At 41.4% G+C, this 23,352-nt stretch overlaps 1 protein-coding gene across 5 annotated transcripts in view; it reads left to right on the forward strand.

Annotated features, from left to right (window-relative positions):
• LOC126297459 (acidic mammalian chitinase-like) overlaps nt 1-23,352 on the forward strand; it is a 200,147-nt gene that overhangs the window by 70,951 nt on the left and 105,844 nt on the right. For all 5 annotated transcript variants that reach the window (XM_049988323.1, XM_049988326.1, XM_049988325.1 and 2 more), the window contains one exon: nt 5,478-5,711. In XM_049988323.1, the coding sequence (XP_049844280.1) occupies nt 5,478-5,711 (234 nt within the window). The remainder of the gene's footprint in view (nt 1-5,477; nt 5,712-23,352) is intronic.

A 23,352-nucleotide genomic window follows, 5' to 3' on the forward strand; every position in this document is an offset into this window, starting at 1 on the left:
GTATCATTGCCAATTTGAACAGTGTGATAACATGTTTCGTAAAATCTTTGGTGGTATTTCGAGAAACATATCCCAGTTAATATTTCATCATTTCTGTTACCTAAAAATTAAACCTGTGACCATCTGTACTTCCCTTCTCTGTAAATACTTCATATTCTCTGTTGATTCTACCTGTTATTGCCCATACACACTTGATCAGTATTCCACTATAGATAGTACGCATATCTCATAATCCGTCAATCTCTTTTGTGGATAAACTCCAGTTTCCATTGATAAACTGAAGACTTCCTTCTTTCGTTATCCATATAGGAGTCTACATGACTTTTCTGTATCATATTCTGTGCAGTGCTACTTTTGGCTGTTTATCTGAATGATTCAGCCATTGCTCATTAATTTTTTAGTTTATAGCACCTCCGTTTCTATCAGGTGAACTTAACAGCTTTATGTTTTCTACATAAGGAACAAAGTTACTAGTCTGTGTAGTATGCATAAGTTTTTCAAGATATGATGAGCCATTTGTACAGTTTTATTTGAATAATTCACCTAATAGTAAATAATATGCCATTTGCAAGGGGTCTGGGTTTATCTTTAATATTATTGACCAAGTCATTTCCAGAGCTATTTCCTGAGTCCATGTGAAGCTATTACCATTTATCTTTATTAGCCTAAATGTGGGATGATCCTTGATCATGTCACAAATGTCACTAGGTGTCAATAAAAACACAGATCTGTTTCTCTACGCTGAAATAAAAATCCCAGTAAGACCATATTCCAAAAATTAATAAGTCAGAGGAGTTGAACTTGTAGAACATGAGACACATTATACATACAACAGAAAACAGTTAAGGGCAAATAATTTATCATGAAATGTTGAACTTGTCAAAATGGACAAAATGGATGTTAAACACAAGTAACATTCATACAGAGTGTGTTTACTCCCAGCAACCATACAACACCACATGATGCTGTGTGACCATGACACCCATAGAAAATTAACATTCTTCTTCTTGCAAAGCTGCTCTCAGCATAACAAGGATGCAGGGAGGACATGCCATCTAAGAGGGTGCTTGGGAGATTGAACTGGTCACTCCATATTGTTAATTGTTTTATGTTGAAAATATTTGCATCTTTTGGTAGATCATTGTTCTCTTGCAGAGTGAAATGACCATCTTGAGATGTGTAAATATTAGTCACAATCACTTGTTAAAAACAATATTGATTACCTGTCAATTTGCAGAGATGCAGCTGGGAGAAATAAGTTCCAGGGGGTATGGGCAATGTTCACCATGTCTATGGCATTTGATAAGCTATGACTGAGTATAGGTGCCCCAGACCTGGCCAAAGGGAAAACTAACACAGTGGCACAGCTAGATTCTGTGCGCATGATGCGCAAGCCGACATGGGGTGTTCAGTATCACAGTTGATCACTGACCACTAGACGTGATGACGCACCAAAGTCCTCATGCGAGACATACACCAGTACGATGCATGCAGTATCTGGAATATGCAAGGAAGCAGCACCAGAGGGACAACCCCTCAACTGCCTTGCTCCCCTGTGGCAAGCACAACAACCCCCAGTCTTGCAGCAAAAAATGTGTGCCACATTGAAGCTGCTTGAGAGGGAGCATGCCCATGCTATTCTGTCTGGACTGCTGATTTTCCAGAAGAGCTGGTTGGTGGCCATGGCAGCCACAATTTCCCACACATTGTCACAGGAAAATCCAGCAATGTTTGCTGCAAAGTGGCATCCAAAGAAAAAAACTATAGTCTCCTGTTGATTGAACACCCGATTGGGACTGGCCGACAACCATGATAGTGCATCTGCATTAGCAATTTGGCTGGTTGACTAGAAACAGATGTAATTACTAAGAGGCCTGACATCTGCAACCAATGGGCAGTCTGGTCCAGTAGCTTAGAGTAAGGGCTAAAAAAGGAAACTGGGGCTTGTGATTGGTGATGAGTAAGAACTTTTCTCCCTACAAAAAAGCATGAGACTTTGTAATACCAAAGATGATAGCACCTCCTTTTCCATCTTTGAGTAGTTATGTTGTGTTTTGGAAAGCCTCTTTGATGCATAAATGATGGAGTGCTCAATGCCATCTTGTTTCTGATGGAACAGAACTGTACCAGTATTGTACTGGGAAGTATAAGCAGCCAGGGTTAATGGTTTACCCAGTGTAAAGGAAGCCAGACAGGGAGCAGAGAACAATCACTGCTTGAGGGGCTGTAAGGCCAGTTGGCAGTCCACACACTATAGAAACTTGATGCCCTTTTGGTGAAGCCAGTTAAGAGGATATAAAGTGTGCAGGGCCTGGGGAATGAACTTATTGTAATAAGAAATCTTGCCCATAAAGGACAGGCGCTCTTTCAGTTTCTTGGGTGCTGGCTGGTTGATGATGGTTTTCATGTGCTCATCCATAGGAATGAGGCCATCAGTGCTAAGCACATGTCCCAAAAAATGCACCTTTGGGGAGAAAAAACTGCAGTTTGCCAGCCTGCAATGAAGGCATTATCCAGAAGGCTTTGGAAGGTCATCTGCGGGTTTCAGAAATGCCCCGCTTGTATTGAACATACTATCCAGAAGTCATCGAGTTAGTTTACGCAACAGGGAATGACCTGAATCAGCAGCTCCAAGTATCATTGATAAATTCCTGGAGCAGACAAAATTCCAAAAGGTAAAGCCTGAAGTGGGTGTTGAGGTGCAAGAAATTCCAAAAACTGTGTCCAATACTAACTGCAGGCAAACAATGTGCAAGTCGATCCATGAAAAATACTGGCCTCTTGATAAATTCGCCAACAACCCCTCTGACCAGATCCAAATCCATGACATATTGTGCACTGATCATCTGTTTAAAATCCCTGCAAAGGCACTGTCTGGTTTCTGAATCACCATCAAGGCAGTGTCCCACTGACTCAACAGAATAGAAGAAATGATGCCAAAGTCCTGCCAACACTGTGACTTGATCTTGACTTTATCATACATGGTGAAGGGATGAGAAGGGGTGACAAAATTTCTTAAGAGAGATCTCTCTTAAGAGAGATGTGTGCCTCAAACTATCAGCCTGGCCCAAGGTATTCTCAAACAGCTGGTCATATGACCATAGTAAGGACTTCATATCATGAAAGGGGACCAACTGAGACACTAAGCATAGTTTGTCAACCATCTGGAAGCCAAAAACAGAAAAGGCCACTAACCCAAAAATATTTTGCAGCAATGGTGAATTTACCATGAACAAAAGTTACTGTTCCAAATTCTTATAATGTGCTCCCTCAAAAGAATGCACTGTTTACTATAGGAAACAGCTTGATGAAGTGGCCATTGCAACCCAGGGCAGTCCAAGAGCTTTTATGTATCTAAGTTAATTAGACTCACTATCACTCCCGTGTTTACCTTAAACTCAATCAACTGCCCATTTACTACCAATGGGAGCAGAATACATTTGGATGATACTTATGGGCATTGCAAACAGCCTCTGAGTCCAGGACCTCTGACAATGATCCCGCAGCTTGCAGTAACTGTTGCCAAATAGCCTATTTTTCAGCATACACCCCCCCCCCCCCCCCACATGGCCTCTATGTACAGGTAATCCTACTGGATATGCACCAAATGACAATTGGAGCAGGATCACCACCTTGTCCACTGAATAGAAACAACTGTGGAAGGAGAGCGACACAGAGAACCTGAGAAACATCACAAACATTGATTATGACAGTTTGATTGATGTGTACCCACTGCAGACAATGCAGGTGAAGACTGGCAATGCCATGATGTTCTTCACTCTAATTATCAACAATGTCAACATATGGTGGTTCAATAGAAGCCAAGGCTGCCTGGCCCAACCCATGGCACTTCATGGCTGTTGACCACACAATTTAATGTCGCCATCTGCCAGTTGTCAGAAAGTATGGCCATTGCTGCTGACGTTAAGTTCATGTGATTCCGCAGTCTTAGAAACTTTGGCTAAAGAAGTTCGGTCAAGCCAATAGACTAGTTTCAACCTCCATCTCAGGTGTTAACCAGATGATCACATCAATGATTAGCGAGTCTGCATATGGAGTAGCTCACTGGGAACACTCAGAATGACACTTGCATGAGAGACCTTGCAGGTCACTGATCCACACCACATATAGCTGCCCTGAGGCATTTGTTATGCTGATAAAACTGTGGCCTTGCCACCACCACGTGCGTTTAATGACAAAAATATTGCATGAGCAACTGACAAAGTTAAGGTTCTCAGGCTCCAGTAGAGTGCTTCAAATTATACATGATTTTGTACAACCCCACACTGCTGTACAATAACAAAGCAGCCTTATTAACAGGATCAGTGATACAACTTACGTGACAGTGCAACAAGAACCAGTGCAGTTACTTCTCCCACCTTTTGTAACCTTACCAAAGCTGATAGATGGTGGTGGGGAAACAACCTCCTCTGTCAGTGCCTGGCCTACTATCAGAGACCATATAGAGAGAGACCATGAGATGAATACACTAAGCAGATTCAGAAGGATGTAGGTCGCAGTAGGTACTTGGAGATGAAGAAGCTTGCACAGGATAGAGTAGCATGGAGAGCTGCATCAAACCAGTCTCTGGACTGAAAACCACACCAACAACAACACCTAGCAAGTAAATATTATTACAGTGTAAAAGAATTTATGACTGACTGTCACAAATAATTGAGCCTGATGTTACATTCTGTCACGCTAAAAAAAGTACTGTAAATAAATACTTATTCTTAATTTTACTTTATTTTCACCACGATTATTTTAAATAATTTTGTGGTACTTAAAATTACAAAATACGTGCAATTATTCTGTATACTTACAATTAGAAAGTAGCTTTAAACTGACGAGTCACCTATGTCCCAATCATGTGACTGCATATGGCATGTCATATGACAATAAAGTTTCTATTCTCTTCTATTCTGTTCTATTTTGCATATATGTGTACTGAAAGAAACCTTACAATTATTTTGTGAAGAAACTGTTCCATAATTTCGTGTATTAGTTTTCAGTCAGTGCTGAAAGAAACCTCACAATTATTTTGTGAAAAAACTGTTCCATAATTTTAAGTATTAGTTTTCGGTCAGTGCTCTATAGAATTTGGAGATACATTAATTGATGATTCCTGCATCATTTCACTGTGGCTGAAATCAGTAGTGTGTCTGATAATATTTGTACAGTTGTAGCCTTTACCTTGAATTTCATGCTAACTTGCAGAGAGAGAGGAATATATGATATGCCTTAATGAAGGATAAAGTACACAATTTTTTTATCTCACTTTTCAACATTGTGCATCACAACAGTTTGTAGATTGAAGAACAAATGGAACAATTATCTTGTAGTCTGGTTTCCTGTTATGTGGGTCCTCAGTTTATGCATTACATCTTCACTTACCACAGTCATATTACTTCCATATGTATTTTGTTGTTGTTGCTACAAGCGTATGCTGTCAACTTATGTTTCTTATTTCACTTCAGGTTCATCAAAGATTTGTTGTGGACACTGTCATACTATTCATTCGATGGTGTTGACTTTGACTGGGAATTCCCCGCTTGGCCTGGTAAAATTTCAGAACGCAAAAAATTTATTATTTTTTTGAAGGAGCTGCGAGGTGCAGTTTGGAAAAGTCAACTAAACACTATTGTGAGTGTAGCTGTTGCAGCACAAGAGACGATTGTGGATGTTTCATATGATATTCCTGAAATGAACAAGTAAGTGCCATAATAAAGTACAAGGTTACAAAACATTTGGTTTTTACATTTTTAAAGGAATTCAGCATATTACACATTTTACTCATTTGCTTATGAAGCACTATGTAACCGGGATCACGGATTGTCCACAAGAAGCTTTATAATAGCTTTTCCCTTTCAGGGGAATGTTGTTCTTGCTAAATTTCAGAAATACTGATAATGGTGATAATTGTGCAGTCAGAAGGTATTTGAAAGTATCACAAATTTTGTCAATGTAGCTATTGTGCTGGGCAAGACACAGCAGTATTTAAGACAGTGGACTCATATTTGAGATGTGTAGGACTGTTCAGTTTTATGTTTATCATTATTTCCATAAATCAGTTCATGCAAAAATGCCATACCAATTTCCTGTTGCTTCACCATCAAATCTGAGGTTGTACTTTGTCTCTAATGACTGTGTTGTCAATGGGTTCAAGTATCAATCTGGCACACTATTTTTATCTGTCCGCAACTAGCATAACAGCACACAGTTCAGTGTAGAAAGATTCATTCTGCAAACTGTGGGTTAATTTCCTTCAATAACCAAAGAACCCTATAAGGCCAAGTATTCTAATAATGCAGGATACAAGATGTTCTTGTGTGGAAGAAACATTATTGTTGGCTTTTGATCAAGTATCAGTAATAGTTTTTGTCTGGACCCAAGTATATCTTTGAACTTCAAAACACAGGATGTGATTAATCTAATTTCATCTTTTATTTCCTTAAGGCACAAAGCCAACACCTGAATATGTGATATTGTTGCACCATGGCAAAAGTTTGTATCACAGTTCCAAACTCTTTATTAGGCTTACATCAACAGTTATCCCTTAATTTAGCGCGGCCCAACAATGTATCATTTATGGTAATGGTGCATCCTTAAGAAATAATTAGATATATTGTGCAAAAGGTGGGTAATCATAAAAGTGACAGTCAGACGCTGGGCAATACCAATTGATACAGTTAATAAACTGTATAGTTCTTTACTTGTCTATGGCATTTTTGAAAGCACTAAAATTAATGCATTAGTTACGTAGACACATTCCTCATTCCTTGCCCTGATCTGCTAAAAATTTATCTTTTGTGTGTGTATCTGTAATTCCCACCATAAAAGACCTCTCAGTATTTTGGTATTCTGAATCTTCCTTTCACCTTATAACAAATAGGATAATAGATGCACTTGCTATGTTTTGGTGATTTTTAGAATAGTTAATTTAAGGCATATTTAGGTATTCTAATTATCTTGATTACATCATCATTGCCACCATCATAGTAATAAAAGGATCACTTGAATAACTTATAAACTGTTTTCATCAGCTCGGCCTAAAATGTTTTCTTAATAAAGGTAATTTTTTCAAAGAAGAAATAGAATACTTAAGGCATATTTTTAGTTCATATCAAATGTCATCAACCCAGTAGCATTTCTAAGGCACAATAATAGCACAGATCATCATTAAATCCACACTATGACCTTCTGCTTATACTGTTTGTAATATATCTTCTAGAGACCTGAAACCAAACTTTTAAAGAAATAATTGGAAAATTGGTAATATTTTGCTTCTTAACATCACCAAAAGCCAGTAATTTGTAGAAAAAATGTATCATTCCTTATATGACATAAGGTCATGAATCATATGTATCTCTCTACCAAGCAAAAGTAACCATAGCCCATGTATCAAATATGATACATCAACTGTCTATGAAACTAAAATAGTCAAATTATAAAATGCTTATTTATTGCTGTTTATTGGAATTTTAAGGAATTTTGGGTTAGGAAACATTAATTAACAGAAATCAGAGCTTGTATACACTATTTATTCTTTCAAGGCTTTTCATGAAACTAAAATGTACAGTATGTAAAAATGTCAAAAATATAATCATTTCAGAGACTAATTTTTACAAAACAGTGTTCATTACATATTCTTATATAATAATATACGTGATTATGTATGTATGTATGTATGTATGAAGATTACTGAATTTAGGGTTTTTGCTTCCACTCTCCAAGCTGTTTCATACAGTGTGGAAAGTTGTGAAGCAACTCCTTTTTGAAGTGAAGCACAGGAACACATCACAAGTCCTGCATTTTACGAACTTATGACTGGAGCAATGTCACTCTCTGCATTTGGATGCGTAAATTCCTGGCAAATGCAATGTATATCTAGACCTTTTGTATGCTGATGGGATAGCTTACATAGATTTACACTTCTTTGCTTCATGTCTTTCCATTTTGTCCAAACTATTTGGGTCAATGGGCTCCTGTAGCACTTCCAGAATTTCTGAATCTGTCAAACCTAAGAACCATATACACTTACAATACAAACAATGGTAACTTCTTAAATATTTGATCTGTAGCCCATGAAACTATTCACTTTCTCATTTACACCAAATAAGATGTAGCAGACAAATTAGATTTGTTTTACATCATTCACACATATGTAAACATAACTTTCCTGATAATGTGCAAAATGTAGTCATACTGTCCAATTGTATCAAATTTGATGCAGTACAGTTACACATGTCCTGAGACTTGTAAACATATGCACAAACTTAAAATGTGACAGGCAGGCGACGGAGGAGAGATTGAAGGGACCGGCGAAGGGCCCGGTGGGGAGGGTGTGATCGTAGGTAAAATCAACATGGGGAGCATGGGGTCACTTGACGGAGTGCGTGAGACCGGAGCAGGTGACGAGGTCAGAGGAGAGCTCCATGATTGGAGCTGGAAGACACTTGATTGAGTGTGTAAGTCCGACCTGGAGGGAGTGGTTAGAGCGTTGTGAGCCACTACAGTGAGTGGCGTGGTCGTGGTCTGAAGGAGGGTAGAAGAATGCTCGACATGAGCAGGCTTAAGTCTGTTGATAGAGACTGTGACAGCTGAATCTTTCATCTGGATGTCATAGGTGTTGGCTGAGTGCCGGAGAACTTGGTACAGATTGGTATATGGAGGTTAAAGGGGAGCGCGGACAGTGTCATCTCGGAGCATGACGTACTCGCAATTGTCCAGAGATTTCGGGACGTGAACGTTAGGGTGGGAATGGCTGGTGGGCAGAGTGATATGGTGGTTGATGAAGTGGTGTCTGACATGGTCCACGAAGGAAGGTGAGTCAGACTGAGGGAGAGAAGCGGAAGGGCTCACGAGTTCGCCAGCGAGAACAATGTTCTGGTCGTATACGAACTCCGGTATTGTGCCTTTGAGGTCTTTCTTATAGATTGCACGAATGCTGAGTAGCACAGGGGGAAGGGCCTCCATCCAAAGAGAGTTGTGGCATCGAAGAGCTGCCTTGAAAGTGTGGTGCCAGCGCTCAACTAGCCCGTTACTTTGCGGGTGATATGCTGTGGTATGGATGCACCAGATCCCGCAAATGTTGCAAATCTCATTGAACAGGACTGACTCAGATTGTGTGCCCTGGTCAGTCGTGATGATATCTGGACATCCAAAACACGATACCTATGACTTGACAAAAGCTCGAGTTTCTACCGTAATATTTGGGAGGGGGACATCCTCACCCAGCGAGTTGTTCGGTCGATAGACGAGGGAACATAACAAGAGCCGTTAGAGGGGGGGAGAGGGCCGACAATGTCAATATGAATATGCTGGAAACACCCAGGAGGGATCAAAAAGGTGCTGAGGCGACGGGGGTGAGGTGTGCTTTGTGTACTTTGCATCGTTGGCATGTGATGCAGGAGCGTGCCCATTGCTGGCAATTGTTGTTGACATTTCTCCACACAAAGCACTCTGCTATGAGGCGGGCAGACACACGAACACCAGGGTGGGCTAAATTATGCAATGCGTTGAAGACAGCTCAATGGAGCATGGTTGGGATGAGGGGGCGTAACGTTCCTGTACTGTCGTCGCACAAGATCTCACCAGAAATGCCAGGGAAGGTGGTGCAGATGAAGTGTAGTGAAGAGGTAGAGTCTGAGATCAGGTTTTGTGTTTCCTCGTCAATGGGTAGGAGGTTAGGGAGTTCAGAGAGGTCTAACAGCGGATGGACAGTGTCGACTCATGAAAGGAAATCAGCAACTATATTGTCAGCACCCTTTATGTGTCTGACATTGGTGGTCAACTGAGATATGAAGTCCATGTATCTGAAATGGCGAGGAGGCGGGTGAGCTGGTGGGTTTGTAATGGCTGCAGCCAGTTGTTTGTGGTCCGTTAAAACATAGAAATGGCATCCCTAACCGTCAGTCTTAAAATGCTTGATCACTTCGTAGACCGCAAGCAACTCCCTGTCAAATGCAGAATATTTCTGTTGTGCGTTGGTGAGCTAGCGCGAGAAGAACTGCAGAAGCAAAGTCTGGCCATCAATTGTCTGGCTAAGGACAGATCTGATGGCAGTATCGCTCGCTTCTGTGGTGATGAAAAGCTGTGCATTGGGATGAGGATGCGCGATGTTGCAGGCCTCGGCAAGAAGCCTTTTGAGGGTGGTGAAAGAGTCAGTCATAGCAGGGGTCCATGGAACGGGCCGAGATCGAGAAATGTGGGTGCCTGCCAAGGCATCCGTCAGTGGAGCCTGAATCTACACAGCCTGGGGTAAATGTTGGCGATAATAATTAACTGTCCCCAGAAAGTGCCGGAGCTCTTTGAATGACGCAGATCTGGGTAGGTTTAGTATTGTTTGTACTTTGTCAGGGGGCGGTGAAATGCTGTTGGCAGAGACCTGAAAACCAAGAAAAGTGACAGCGGGTTGATGTAGCCGCAATTTGTCTTGCTTGGCCTCGATGCCTGCTGCGGCGAGAATGTTCATAACAGTTTGCACATGTCGAATGTTGTCCTCGATGGAGGATCTGAACACAAGAATGTTATCAAGGGTTGCAAAGCAGAATTTTAGGTCGAATAGCACTTCGTTGATGAAGCGTTGCCAGGTCTGGGTTGAGTTTTTCAGACCGAAGGACATGAATCAAAACTGAAATAACCCGATTCGGGTGGTGATTGCTGTCTTCTCGATGTCTTCAGGTGCCATGGGGATCTGATGGTAGGCCTGTTTGCAATCAATGATACAGAACGTGATCACACCTGCGAGGGAACTGGTAAAGTCAGCAATGTTGGGTATGGGGTAGGTGTCCATAATTGTTGGTGCATTTAGTCGACGGTAGTCTCTGCACATTCGCCAGGACCCACGTTTCTAGGGTGTCATATGTTTGGGCGTAGACCAGTTACTGGCAGAGGGTTCAATGACGCCGGAGCTTAGAAGTTCAGAAATCTGCTTTTTAAGGTTGGAAGGCACTCGGGACAAAGTCGACGTGGTTTACTGGAGATCAGGGGGCCTGGCGTTAGGCGAAGCTTGTGAACCGTGCCATTGGTGATGACGGAAATGTTGCCAGTGACACGGGAGGCAGTTTGATAACAATGTGTGACGGGCAGGGCAGACGAGGTGTGGTCGTGATGTTTGGAACCACTCGGCAGATCTGACGGGAGCCGAGGTGGCGCAGTGTCCCAGGAGTCAACGTGACAAGATGGCCACCGGCCCAAACGAGTGGCACTGTGGTCGGGTGAGCTTGGTAGAGTTCCTGAAGCATAAGTGAGTCCATTGTCCAAGGGCGTGGCCTGTGGCAGCACGGTCGCAGGCGAAGTGCAGTGGCGAGTGCACTGTTTGGGTTGTCAGTGGTGGTCGCACAGCAGTGCACAGGAGCCGAAGTTGCATAGTTTGAGGTGCTGTCTGCAAAGGGAAAGGTAGGAGCTCTGAGTTCGAGAATACGTGACGCTCGTTGCGCATGCGCACTTGTGTCCGGGCGAGTGTCAAATGTTGCTCTGTTAGGGTGGTGTGGTCCTGTGGAACTGTGAGTACACATTATGGTAGACTTGATGGCACAGTTGCAAGGGGTAATGGGAGGTAAGAACACAGAGGCTCGACTGCTGGGACTACAAGCAGATTTGGCAAACTTACTGGACCTTGCTTTGTCCTTGCTGCAGTGTCTGTAATTTCGTTGCTGCGTCGGAGAGCTGGATCTGAGTCTCGTGGAGACGGAAGGAGAGCTCAAAATTTTCATTGCATAGGTGAGTGACGTTTTTGAGCTCGACAAGGCACTAGTGCATTGGTTGTTGTAGTGTGGTAGACAGAGCCGAGCATGTATGGATGAGATGAGTCCGGACGGATGTATCACGGGGGGGTTTCCTCGATGGAGCACAGGGGAAGTGAGTTTTGGACAGGTGATGAAACATGGTGTTTCGCACTAGGTCTGGTGAAAGTTTCTGGTGTCACAAGAAGTCAGTGCTTAGTATAGTTTCCTCAATATCACACACTAAAAAAGTCCACTCGAGTTTGCATTTTGTGGAGAGTGAGACAACGTGGGAGGTTGAAAATGAGCATTCCAGTTTAGTAGAATTCACAGCTTGCAGTGAAGTATGATGAGAGCAGATGTTCAACAACACTAAGGACGTAGGCAGCAGCGCAACATAGGCTCCTGTGTACACTAGGAAAAGTATCCTGACGAAATGTCTTTAATATAAAGTGGTCCGTAATTATCCGATTGTTCCCGGACAGAATGGAGCACTGGGAGTTGCCTGTCATGTCGTACGCAGGAGGAGGCACCCGGACCTACCTGCGATTTGCATTTGGGAAGCAGCAGGGTGGTCTGCAGTTCTGTGCCACCTCACCAAACCGTGTGGGGAAGTGGCAGTATGGGTAGTGTGGCTGCATTTCCTGGATAAAGTTCGTTGCCAGAGGCGGTGGCTGAGGTTCAGTGGCCACAGCCGGTTTGGTTGCAGGATGGGGCGTGACCGAGGGTGGAGCTGGTGATGTCCCAGCTGTTTGTATACTGCGTCCCGGAGCGAGCAGAATAGTTGGTACTGTGCGGCCCAGGCCGCGTCCGGCCGAGAGACGAGGAGCCTGAACCTGAGACTTGTCAGGTAGGCAGTGGCTGGCGAAATAGAGCAGTGATGCATCATGTAGTTTGTCAACAATTGTCATTCATTGCTCGACAGGTTCGGGAGACCTCTGAGCCAGATCAAAGTGGATGTGGGGAGGTAGTTTATCTGTCCAGATAGCGAGGAGAGCTGTGTCAGAGAGTAGATTGACATTGACCAAGGTCCGTAGCTATCTCCAAAGTTGTGAAGGTTTGTTGTTGCCTAGTTGCTCGACGTGGAGCAATTGCTGTATTGCTGTCTAAGTTGAGCGCGCAAACCGACGTAGAACTGTCTTTTTGGCTAGAGTGTACCAGGTAGCTGAGTCCGGGGCGTCGACCAGGTCAGCAATCAAGGCCTCCTGGTCATGCAGGTGGATGATGAGGCACAGAAATCTGGTTGACTCATCGAGTTTGTAATGGTTGAACGCTTCGTCCTCAATTTTGAACCAGCTTGTAGCTCTGTCAGGATTAAACAGCGGCAGCTTAGGTAAGCATTGTAGAATGTTCGGAAGAACAGGTTGAGTTGAGTTCGTCGGGGCACTGCCTGAAATATGCTGTTGTTGCTGTAATATTCCAGGAGACTGTGCCTCTAGGGGATGTGGCAATGACAGCTGTTTGGGAGGCAGCGAGAAGGTGACACGTTGTGGTTGAGCGTGATCCGTCGTGACACGGAAGGCCAACACGGGTAAGACACCATAATGTGTTGAGTGCGGTTGCGGAAGCTCAACACATTGTGGGTGTGTTTGAATTGACGCATCGAAAAAGACCGACACAGATGAGGCACCGAGATGTGCTGAGAACGGTAGTGGAAGCGCAACTGGAGCCGGCGCGTGGGCGACAGGTGAGAAAAAGTTCAAAGTTTTAGAACTCGTGTTAGTCCGCGGAAAGCTCAACGTTTGATCAGAGCTGGGGCCACCTGTGTTGCAAGAAGGCTGCGGAGGTGCGGGCTGTCCAGAAGCACAGTGTGGGAAATTATGTCGAATGTGGGATGGAATGTGTGAAAGTTCACTGTTCATAGTCACTCCACTCAAAACGGTGTGCGGATAAGCTCAGTGTCGTGGCACAAAACACTGAGGTGTAGCAGTAGGACGGAGATGGACGTCAGGCACAGATAACAAGCCATTGTTCCTGTTGCAGGCTGAGGTATCAAAGTAGGAAGGCAAGTGCTGATGCTGAACCGAGGCAGGCGCGGGCTTGGTCGGATGCTGAGTAAGTTGACCTGTGAATGAAGCAGTTCCAGCCGCGTGGTACTGCATGGATTTTGGTGTGGCAAATCATTGTCCTGGCAGTGGTAGGTTGTCCAACAAAGACAAAGCATCTGCAGAAATCAGCATTGGTCCCGCGCTCCACGGAGATACGTAAGAGGTAATTGCACAGTCGATGATGGAGGGTACATGTTGTAGGAACAAAGGCGTTTGATAGCCGGAGTCATGCACAGTCCTAACCTCACTTATTGTTGCAGGCTCGAAAACGTCTGGTGAAACCAGCGTAATCGTCGAGTGAGAGGCATTGTGTTGCAGTCCTGGCGGGTGTACATCGCCCACAACACGATGCATGTCGATCACAAAATCCGGCATTAGGTGTTAGGCCTAAGTCATTGTTCGAATGCTCTGTCAATGTAATACACATGAAATTAACCGACGCAGAGGTTGCAGACACAGTAAAACGGCAAAAACAGAAGACATTACAACTTGGGGTCACCAGTGAGGTGGATGTTCGGATCAGTTACAGCAAATGACACCTTTTTCGCAGTAGTTCATTTATTCACCTCTTTACATAAGTGAGGCTTACAAACCACTGCCAAGGGCGGAAGAGAACGAAGATAATCTTAGCTTAGCATCCAAAGATGATGCTCAGAGTCTAGAAACAAACGTATATCGATGCTGGTTTCAACCTCATCGGCGCCACAAAAGAAAGAAGTTCAGTTAAACTGTATAGAAAGAGTGTAAAAATAACTCATGACAATAAAACATCAAATGAATGTATAAGCACAATAATAAAAGTCTGCTGTTTGAAACCATCACAAAACTAAGCAATTCATGAAACAAATACAAAAACAGTTTTAATTACAGAAGAAATCATAGGTAAGATTACAAAATTACAGTTATGGCAGTAAAAGAATAAAAGGCATCATTAACTCTGCACTTCAACTTGGTATGATCTACTAAAACCAGGAAAAGACATTGATCAACTGGAGTGGCTGTACGTGTTCTATACCTTGCATGTGTCACAGTGGTATATAATCACTCTCAGTATCAGACTAGCAGGACGGGTAAAAGTCACTTTGGGAACAGTTATATTAAATAAGATACTGTGCTGGTGGAATGCCATAATATTGGCGGCAGCTTGATCTAGTGGGATTTGTTTCTACTCCTGTGCCATCAATGAATCCAAGGACTTGAGAAATTCAATGTTATTAGTTTCCAAAAGAAGTCATAAGACAGGGTGCATACAGAGAAAAAACTTGAATTCTTGAATGAATAACAGGAATGGTTTGACAGGTGTTTCAAAGTTTTTTCAGTAGTGTTGAGAAATGAAATCCATGTCACACTGTATCACAGTGGGGTGCTTTGAATAGAAGTCTGCTATTATACTTGATATGGAACCGGAGTAAAATTCCAATTGTAGCCCACAAATGAAAGCAGAATAAAATATGAGATGATTTATGGTGGAGGGTGCTAGAGAATAGGATATGAGATGGTGTGTAACTAGCAGTTCTTATGCAGTAGAACAAAGGTTGTGTTAATTCGGCTATTTGTTTGGAACGTGGCAGTTATTTAGGTCTGCTAATAATGGAGAAGGTACACAAAGAGAGAAGTTGTCATGTAAAGTACAGATATAGGTTGATCCATACTGCCAATTCTGTATCTCTTGAGCAGGCAAAGCTGTATGTGTCTGTTGACCCTGGCTGATAATTAGGTAGCCTTTGTTTGAGAAGCTATGTACTTGTGAGAAAATTTCCATGGAAAAGGTAAGATGTAAAGCCTACATACTTCCCTTCACATTCAGACAGGAGACAGGTATCTGCAAGTGAAGAATAAGTTTGGGTTTGAGTCAACTTCACAATAATACAGTTATAATAAGGTGATATAAAATGACAATTGAAGGGGTATACCACGTGAAAAAGGAGGGGGGGGGGTCATGATTGGGTTGAGATATTCATAATTATATAAAGCAAGGATTTGAGAGGAAGTAGAACTGAACCTAACTTGTTTTTTAGGCCAGTCTGTATGTGTGACACTAATATATCCACTTGAGCATGAACAGAGTTCATGTTGTAAAACATGGTTTATAGTAGAAAAGGAGCATCGTTTCAAAATGTATAAACGCAGCCAAGGTCAAAATATATGTTAATGTCTTTTCCTCCCAATTGTGATGTGCTTTTTAATACTATTGAGTCAGCTCAGGTCATTTCATATTCTTTCCCATAGTAACTTAGTGCTGAAAAACATGAGGATGTACATCACAGTTGATGGTTCAAAACATACTATTTTCAGGATATGTTTCTCAGCCTCTGTTATTAGCCTGCTCTTTTGTTGGCTGTTCCTATTACTTCCATCTTGTAGCTCACAGTATGTTGTTGATTGCATGACTACACACTTTCAGTCACCATGGAGGTCAATTTATTCACAGGAGAGCGATTGAAAGGAAGTAGAATGAGAATTAGAATTGAAAAAAAATAAAAGACAGTGTGAAAATGAAGCTCAGTAAGTAATGTAGCCTGATGGATTTTATGAATGTTCATTTTCAGTGAGGTTGTAATGTCTGTGCATTGACATGTTATTTTTTGGGAAAGATTGCATAAATGCATGTCCTTATACTGTGATTGAGCTTTATTATCTGTTGTTATGAATTGAGGAGACATATTTAGTTTTATGTGCTTCAACCGAGATTCACATTTACGTAATTTTGAGTCATTTTTTATCACAAATAAGGCAGATGCAAGTGTAAAAGCATCCAAGTATTCTGCCTGGCAGAAGCAAAGAATAAAGTTCACATCATACTTAAGAAAGTCGAACAAGATCACAGAGTCAGTTATAGAATGAATGTTACATCTCCAAATTCTGGAGATCCAAAATCGTGAATAAATAGGAAGCATTTGCAGGAAAGTGCAGTTTAAATTCCATTGTTGTGCCATGTGAGGTAGGTTACAGTGTTGCTTGTAATACAATTACCAAAGTATTAAATTATTATGCTGCTTTAGAGACCCCATTATCTTTCTGCAGTAAACAGCTGAATGACTCATTATTGTAGAACATTAAGAGTCATGCACCTTATGATTCTCTTCCCTCTGTTGTCAGTAAAACTTAATATGAGATCAAATCTGAACAAGATACTATGAAAAAGAAAAGTTTACTAGCTGAATTGAGAGAACATAAAGTATGTGCAAAGGCGTTTCACAGACTTATGAGGGAATGTCCTGCTGACACAATGTTGTTTTGCTTTGATCTACAACAAGTACAACCACTGCCTAAATTATTGATGAGTGAAGCTTAGTATTTGTGCCAGATATCATTTTACATGTTGTGTGTAACTGATGTCAGTATTCAGAATCCAAAATTTTATGCTTGGAATGACACAGGCTGGAAGGGGAGCAAGTGGGGTAACATCTGGTGTTACCTCATTTCTACATGAGGTAAATTTTGATAATTTGATCACCTGCCTCAGGCTGTTTGCAGATGGATGCAGAGGGCAAATCAAGAACATGCATTTTATCCATGCTGTAGTTTGTTGGCTTCAAAGCAAAGCATTCTTTGTCATGAGAGGACATTCATTTTTACTTGCAGACAGGATTTTGGTATGGAAGAAAAGGCTCTTTGTAAGTGCTCAGACGTCATTACAACTAAAAAATACTGAGTGATTTATCAGGCTGTGGGAACTGTAAAATTTCTAGGCAGAAAATGGTTTGTAAAGGGCTGCAAGATGCTTGCCAAGAATTTTAAGAAGTTAGATGGGATTAAAGAAATGAAGGGGCTCGTTCTGAAGAAAGGTGGACAGTCTTATGTCAGAATAAAGATGGGGCAAATATATAGTATCGATGGTCCACCAAAGTGATTTTGAATCCTTCTAAAATGAGGTACAAGGATTGACCAGATACGTGAACCTCCCATAATTGATAAAGTGAGGGTATTACCTAATTCTAAGAAAGTCGTTGTCAGTAACCTGTTGAAAACAAGATTTGGAGATAACTGGAAAGAGGTTGATAGTTTGCAGTTTTATGTTTTGACACTAAACATTGATGTGACATCAGCTGAAACTGGTAGGGCGACTTATGTGAACGATGACAGTGACTGTTTGCAAGACTACAGCGCATTGATCTACTTTCTTTTCTTTCATGATGGGCTGTGTCCAACAAAAAAATCAGTAAAAAGTGAAAAGAATGTTCCAAATCATATTACATGAAAATAAGATTTGATCAAAACATATTTTGTTCAGTGAATAGCTTGTAAACAGATTAAGTGCAACTTAAAAAATTAAAATGGTGCCTTCATGCATTGGGAAATGATTTCAATCATTAATAATTCTGGAACATAATCTAGATACTTAGGTTATGAAATCAAGAATTTTGATATACATATTCAATTTAGTTAAGGAAGCAAAACTAACTTTTTTGCTTCCTGTAAAATTATGATCCTCACACTTAATATGATTTGAAGCAATGCTCTTCACACAAACGTATCATTTGGATTGCTAATAGTGCTGTGTTCTGAGAGTTTACATTGGAAGTATGAGGTTTAATGTAAGAACTCACTTATTGTGATCATAGACAATAACAATTGTAGTCAACTTTAGAATCAAATGTGCTTTTAATACAATAACAACAGTTGTGCTACCTTTTGTAAACAAAGATGTAGTCAAATTTGTCTCCAAGATGAAAGAGGGATGAGGTTCAGATCCTGATATCTGCCCCGATATCTGAAAACCACAAACAACTATTAGTTAATTACTTTCATGTTCCATGGATCATTTTGCATGATAAATTGTAACAATGGGGAACAAGTCATTTTACAGTCACATTGCAAATTAATTTGTACATATGGTTAAATGCTGAATACTTCTAAGTTTTTTAAAAAGAAAAAAAAAAGATTTATAGATTTGAGTTAGTAGTTTCTACCTACACCCATAAAAATAAGTTGATTATAAATTTGCTTTAGATCCAAAGAGCTTTTTGTCCACATATATCATGAACATGCTGGCTGAGGTAAAGGAGAGGACTCTACTGAAGTCAGTTTGTCTTTAAAATGCATGGACATAATAATAATGATGTAATAAAAAGTGCTATATACACAGTTGACACTATCACAGAGGAGCACTGCAATGAGCATCATTTCAGTTGCTCAAATGAGGTTTCTCACATATGAGAGGTGTTTGAAAAGTCTGTGCAAAGGCTTAGAGATGGCACCACCTGAGTGTATCGAGGTCATGTTTAGTTGTAGCATCTTTGGAAAGAACACACACCAAGTTTCAGCCATATTGGTCTACTTCTTTGTTTTTGGCATTCATGTGAATCAAGGAAGTTGAGTGATTGTCAAAAAATGGACGAAGAAGAATTTTGTATGGTGATTAAACATTACTTTATGAAAGGCACAGTGCCTCAGGAGACTAAAGACAAGCTTGATAAACATTATGGTGATTCTGAACCTTTGATTAGAACAGTTTATAGGTGGTTTCAAAATTTTCGGAGTATCCATATGGGCACAAGTGATGCTGAACGTTCTGGATGCCCTGTGGAGGTTATGACTCCAGAAATCATTGATAAAATCCATGATTTGGTGATGGATGACAGAAGAGTTAAGGTGTGTGAGACTGCTAGTGGTCTGGGTATCTCGAATAACTGGGTACATAATATTTTGAATAAACATTTGGACATGATAACGCTATCCGCAAGATGGGTTTTGCTATTGCTCATGCTTGACCAAGAACAGAATTGTGTGAAGTGTTGCAAGGATGGTTTGCAGCTGTTCAGGAAGACTCCACAGGAATTTAAGTGTCGTTTCATCACTGTGGATGAAACATGGCTACATTACTATACCCTTGAGACGAAACAAAAATCTAAACAATGGGTTACCAAGGGGAATCTGTACCAAAAAAGGCGAAGACAAGTCCTTCGGCCAGAAAGGTTATGGCGACTGTCTTTTTGGGATTCACGAGGGATAATCCTCATTATAAATAAACTGGAAGCAGTCTTGATCGCTTAACTTTTTTTAATATGATGACCGGTTTTGATCTTTTTATCAGATCATCTTCAGACCTACAATAAACAGGAATTGATATGAACATATAAAGGATGAAATCATATATTCAATAAGCAGTAAATAACACTGATATACCATGAATGTCTGCCGGAGGTGGTGGCGCATGTCAGCCCTCTTGTTGGTGGCTGGTGGTGTACCACAACATGAAGTACACCAGCTGCTAATTAAATACATGAAGCCCCACCCACAGTCTCTGGCACAACATCATGGATAGCCAATAACGTAAGTTGCATCTCTGCTGCTTAAGAAAGTAATGTGGTAGTTACTATAAGTCATTATTACCGTCTATAGGACTTATAAAACATGTTAAAATCTTATAGCTTACAAAATGTAGTGTAAAAAGGTAATTACTGCGACCTAAACACTGTGGCCCTCTATCATGTACTGTTATCGACCAAAGCAAAGATGATGGCAAGGACGCCACTGTAGTAACCTTGGCTACCTATTCATCTTACTAGGGCCAAAGAGGCTACCTGTGGAGAAAGCGTCCTGGTCACTCTAAAGTTGCCACGGAGACCCAACAAAGGTCGATCAGTATATGGTATGAATAAATAATATGCACATGAGTTCCTGTTACCATTAAAATAACAAGAATTGATGTGCATATAATTTACTCATATCATGTACTGATCAACCTTCGTTGGGTCTCCCTGGCAACCTTAGAGCAACCAGGACGCTTTCTCCACAGGTAGCGTCTTTGGCCCTAGTAAGATTAGTAGGTAGCCACGGTTACTAGAGTGACATCCTTGCTATCATCTTTGGCCCTCGTAAGACGAGTAGGTAGCCATGGTTACTACAGTGGCGTCCTTGTCATCATCTTTGCTTCGGTCGAAACAGTACATGATAGAGGGCCACACTGTTTAGTAATTATCTTTTTACACTATATTTTATAAGCTTTAAGATTTTAACATGTTTTATAAGTCCTATAGATGGTAATAATGGCTTACAGTAACTACCACGTTACTTTCTTAAGCAGCAGAAATGCAACTTACGTTATTGGCTATCCATGATGTTATGCCAGAGATGGTGGATGGGGCTTCATGTATTTAATTAGCGCCTGGTGTTCTTCATGTTGCAGTACACCACCAGCCACAAACAAGAGGGTTGTCATGCGCCACCACCTCTGGCAGACATTCATGGTATATCAGCATTATTTACTGCTTTATGAATATAAGATTTCATCCTTTATATGTTCATATCAATTCCTGTTTAGTGTAGGTCTGAAGATGATCTGATAAACAGATCAAAACTGGTCATCATATTAAAAAAGTTAAGTGATCAAGACTATTTCCAGTTTATTTATAATAATTGCAGAACTATGTTCTTTAAAATTATAATCCTCATTGAATATCTAGAAAAGGTTAAAACTATTACAGGTGCATATTATTCATCGTTAAAGGACCAGTTAAAAACCGAGGTGCAAGAGAAAAAAGTCCTTTTCTATCACGACAGTGCACCAGCACACAACTCAGCAGTTGTGATCACAAAATTAATGGAAATAGGATTCTAACTCATTTCACATCCCCCCTGTTCTCCAGACTTGGCTCCTTCAGACTACTATTTATTTCCCAATTTGAAGAAATGGCTGGTGGGACGAAGATTTTATTCAAACAATGAGGTGATTGCAGCAACTAATAGATATTTTGCAGACTTGGACAGTTCCTATTATTTGGAAGGGATCAACAAATTAGAACAGCATTGGGCAAAGTGTATAAGTCTAAAAGGAGATTATGTCGAAAAATAAAAAAGGTTTATGCCAAACATGTAAGTAGTTTTCATTTTTACATTGACTTTTCAAATGCCCCACATATAAACTAGAATTGCTTCCTCCAGGACTGTACTGTAGTGTCAGCATAACTGCTGTATTTGGATTTACAGTGAGAGTCACACTTACATTGTGACCATCCAAAAGAACATTTGGTACCTGCAGTGAGGAGTGGTCCTAAGGTTACCTGAAGTACTTGAGTGTGCATGAATTGGGAATATGTCCCACAGAAATAATCATCAATTGTGGACCTGCATGCTGCCTGTTTTCAAAAAGTGATTTCGGTAATGTTAATGGATTTCTGGAGATTGGATTGTGCATGGTGTTTATTTTTTAAGTTCTGGGGAACTGAGATATGACATGGTAAAGCGACTGGGATGATAAAACCACTGGCTGCTGTGTTCAAAAACTATTTGTGGATATATGTGAAAGAATAAAATGTTCATATATAAACCCAGTTAGATCTGTGATACATTCCATAATGTATCACAATTTGTATTTTATTTATACATATGTACAATAAATGGTGAAACAAGTTGAGATAGATATGGTTGACTGCTACTACATTCATAAATTACCTCAGTATACATTTAGATATCTCTGTATTCCAATGGCATTGGTGGTTTCATTTAAAATAAAATGGCAGTTTCAGGCATAAACCATTTGTATTTGTGGCACCGATGAGATCGACACCAGTATCGATCTGAGCATCTTCTTTGAATTGAGCAAAACATTATCTTTGTGTAGTTCTGCCATCCAGTTCTGTGAAAGCCTTACTTGCGTGAAGAGGTGAATAAATGAACTCATGATTATAAGGTGTTGTTTGGTGTATCTCACCCGAGCATCCACCTCACTGGTGACCCTGAGTTGTAACGTCTTCTGTTTTCGCCGTTTTACTGTGTCCGCAGCCTCCGTGTCGGTTATTTTCGCGTGTATTACATCAACACAACATTCGAACAATTGTTTCGGCCCAACGCCTAATGCCGGATTTTGTGATCGACATGCATCATGTTGCGAGCGATGTACACTTGCCAGGACTGCAACACCATGCCTCTCACTCGCCGATTTCGCCGGACGTTTTCATGCCTGCAACAATAAGTGAGGTTAGGAGTGTGCATGACTCCAGCTATCAGATGCCTTTGTTCCTGCCACATGTGCCCCCCCTCGTCGACGGTGCAGTTACCTCTTACGGATCTCCATGCAGAATCAGTGCCAATTTCTGCAAATGCTTCGTTGGATAACGCCAGGAAAATGGTTTGCCATGCCGCAATCTGTACAGTACCATGCGGATTCCTGCCATGTGGCCGGAACTGCTTTGTTCACAGGTCAACCTCTTCAGCATCCGACCAAGCCCGCACCTGCCTCAGTTCAACATCAGCACATGCCTTCTTGCTTCAATACCTTGGCCTGCAACAGGAACAATGGCTTGTTATCTGTGCCTGGCCTCCATCTCAGTGCTACTGCTATGCCTCAGTGTTTTGTGCCATGACAGTCACCTTATCCACACACTGTTATGAGTGAAGTGTCTATGAACAGTGAACATTCACACATTCCGCCCAACGTTCAATATCATTTTCCTCACTGTGCTTCAGGACAGCCCGCACCTCCACAGCCTCCCTGCAACACAGGTGGCTCCGACTCTGATCGGACGTCGAGTTTTCCGCGGACTGGCCCCCGTGCCAGCTGAAGTCGAGCTTCTGCTCCCATTCTCAGCACATCTCAGTGCCTCATCCGCATCGGTCTTCCCCAACCCGTCCAT

The sequence above is a fragment of the Schistocerca gregaria genome, chromosome X (assembly GCF_023897955.1).
Source record: "Schistocerca gregaria isolate iqSchGreg1 chromosome X, iqSchGreg1.2, whole genome shotgun sequence".
Classification (NCBI taxonomy): domain Eukaryota; kingdom Metazoa; phylum Arthropoda; class Insecta; order Orthoptera; family Acrididae; genus Schistocerca; species Schistocerca gregaria.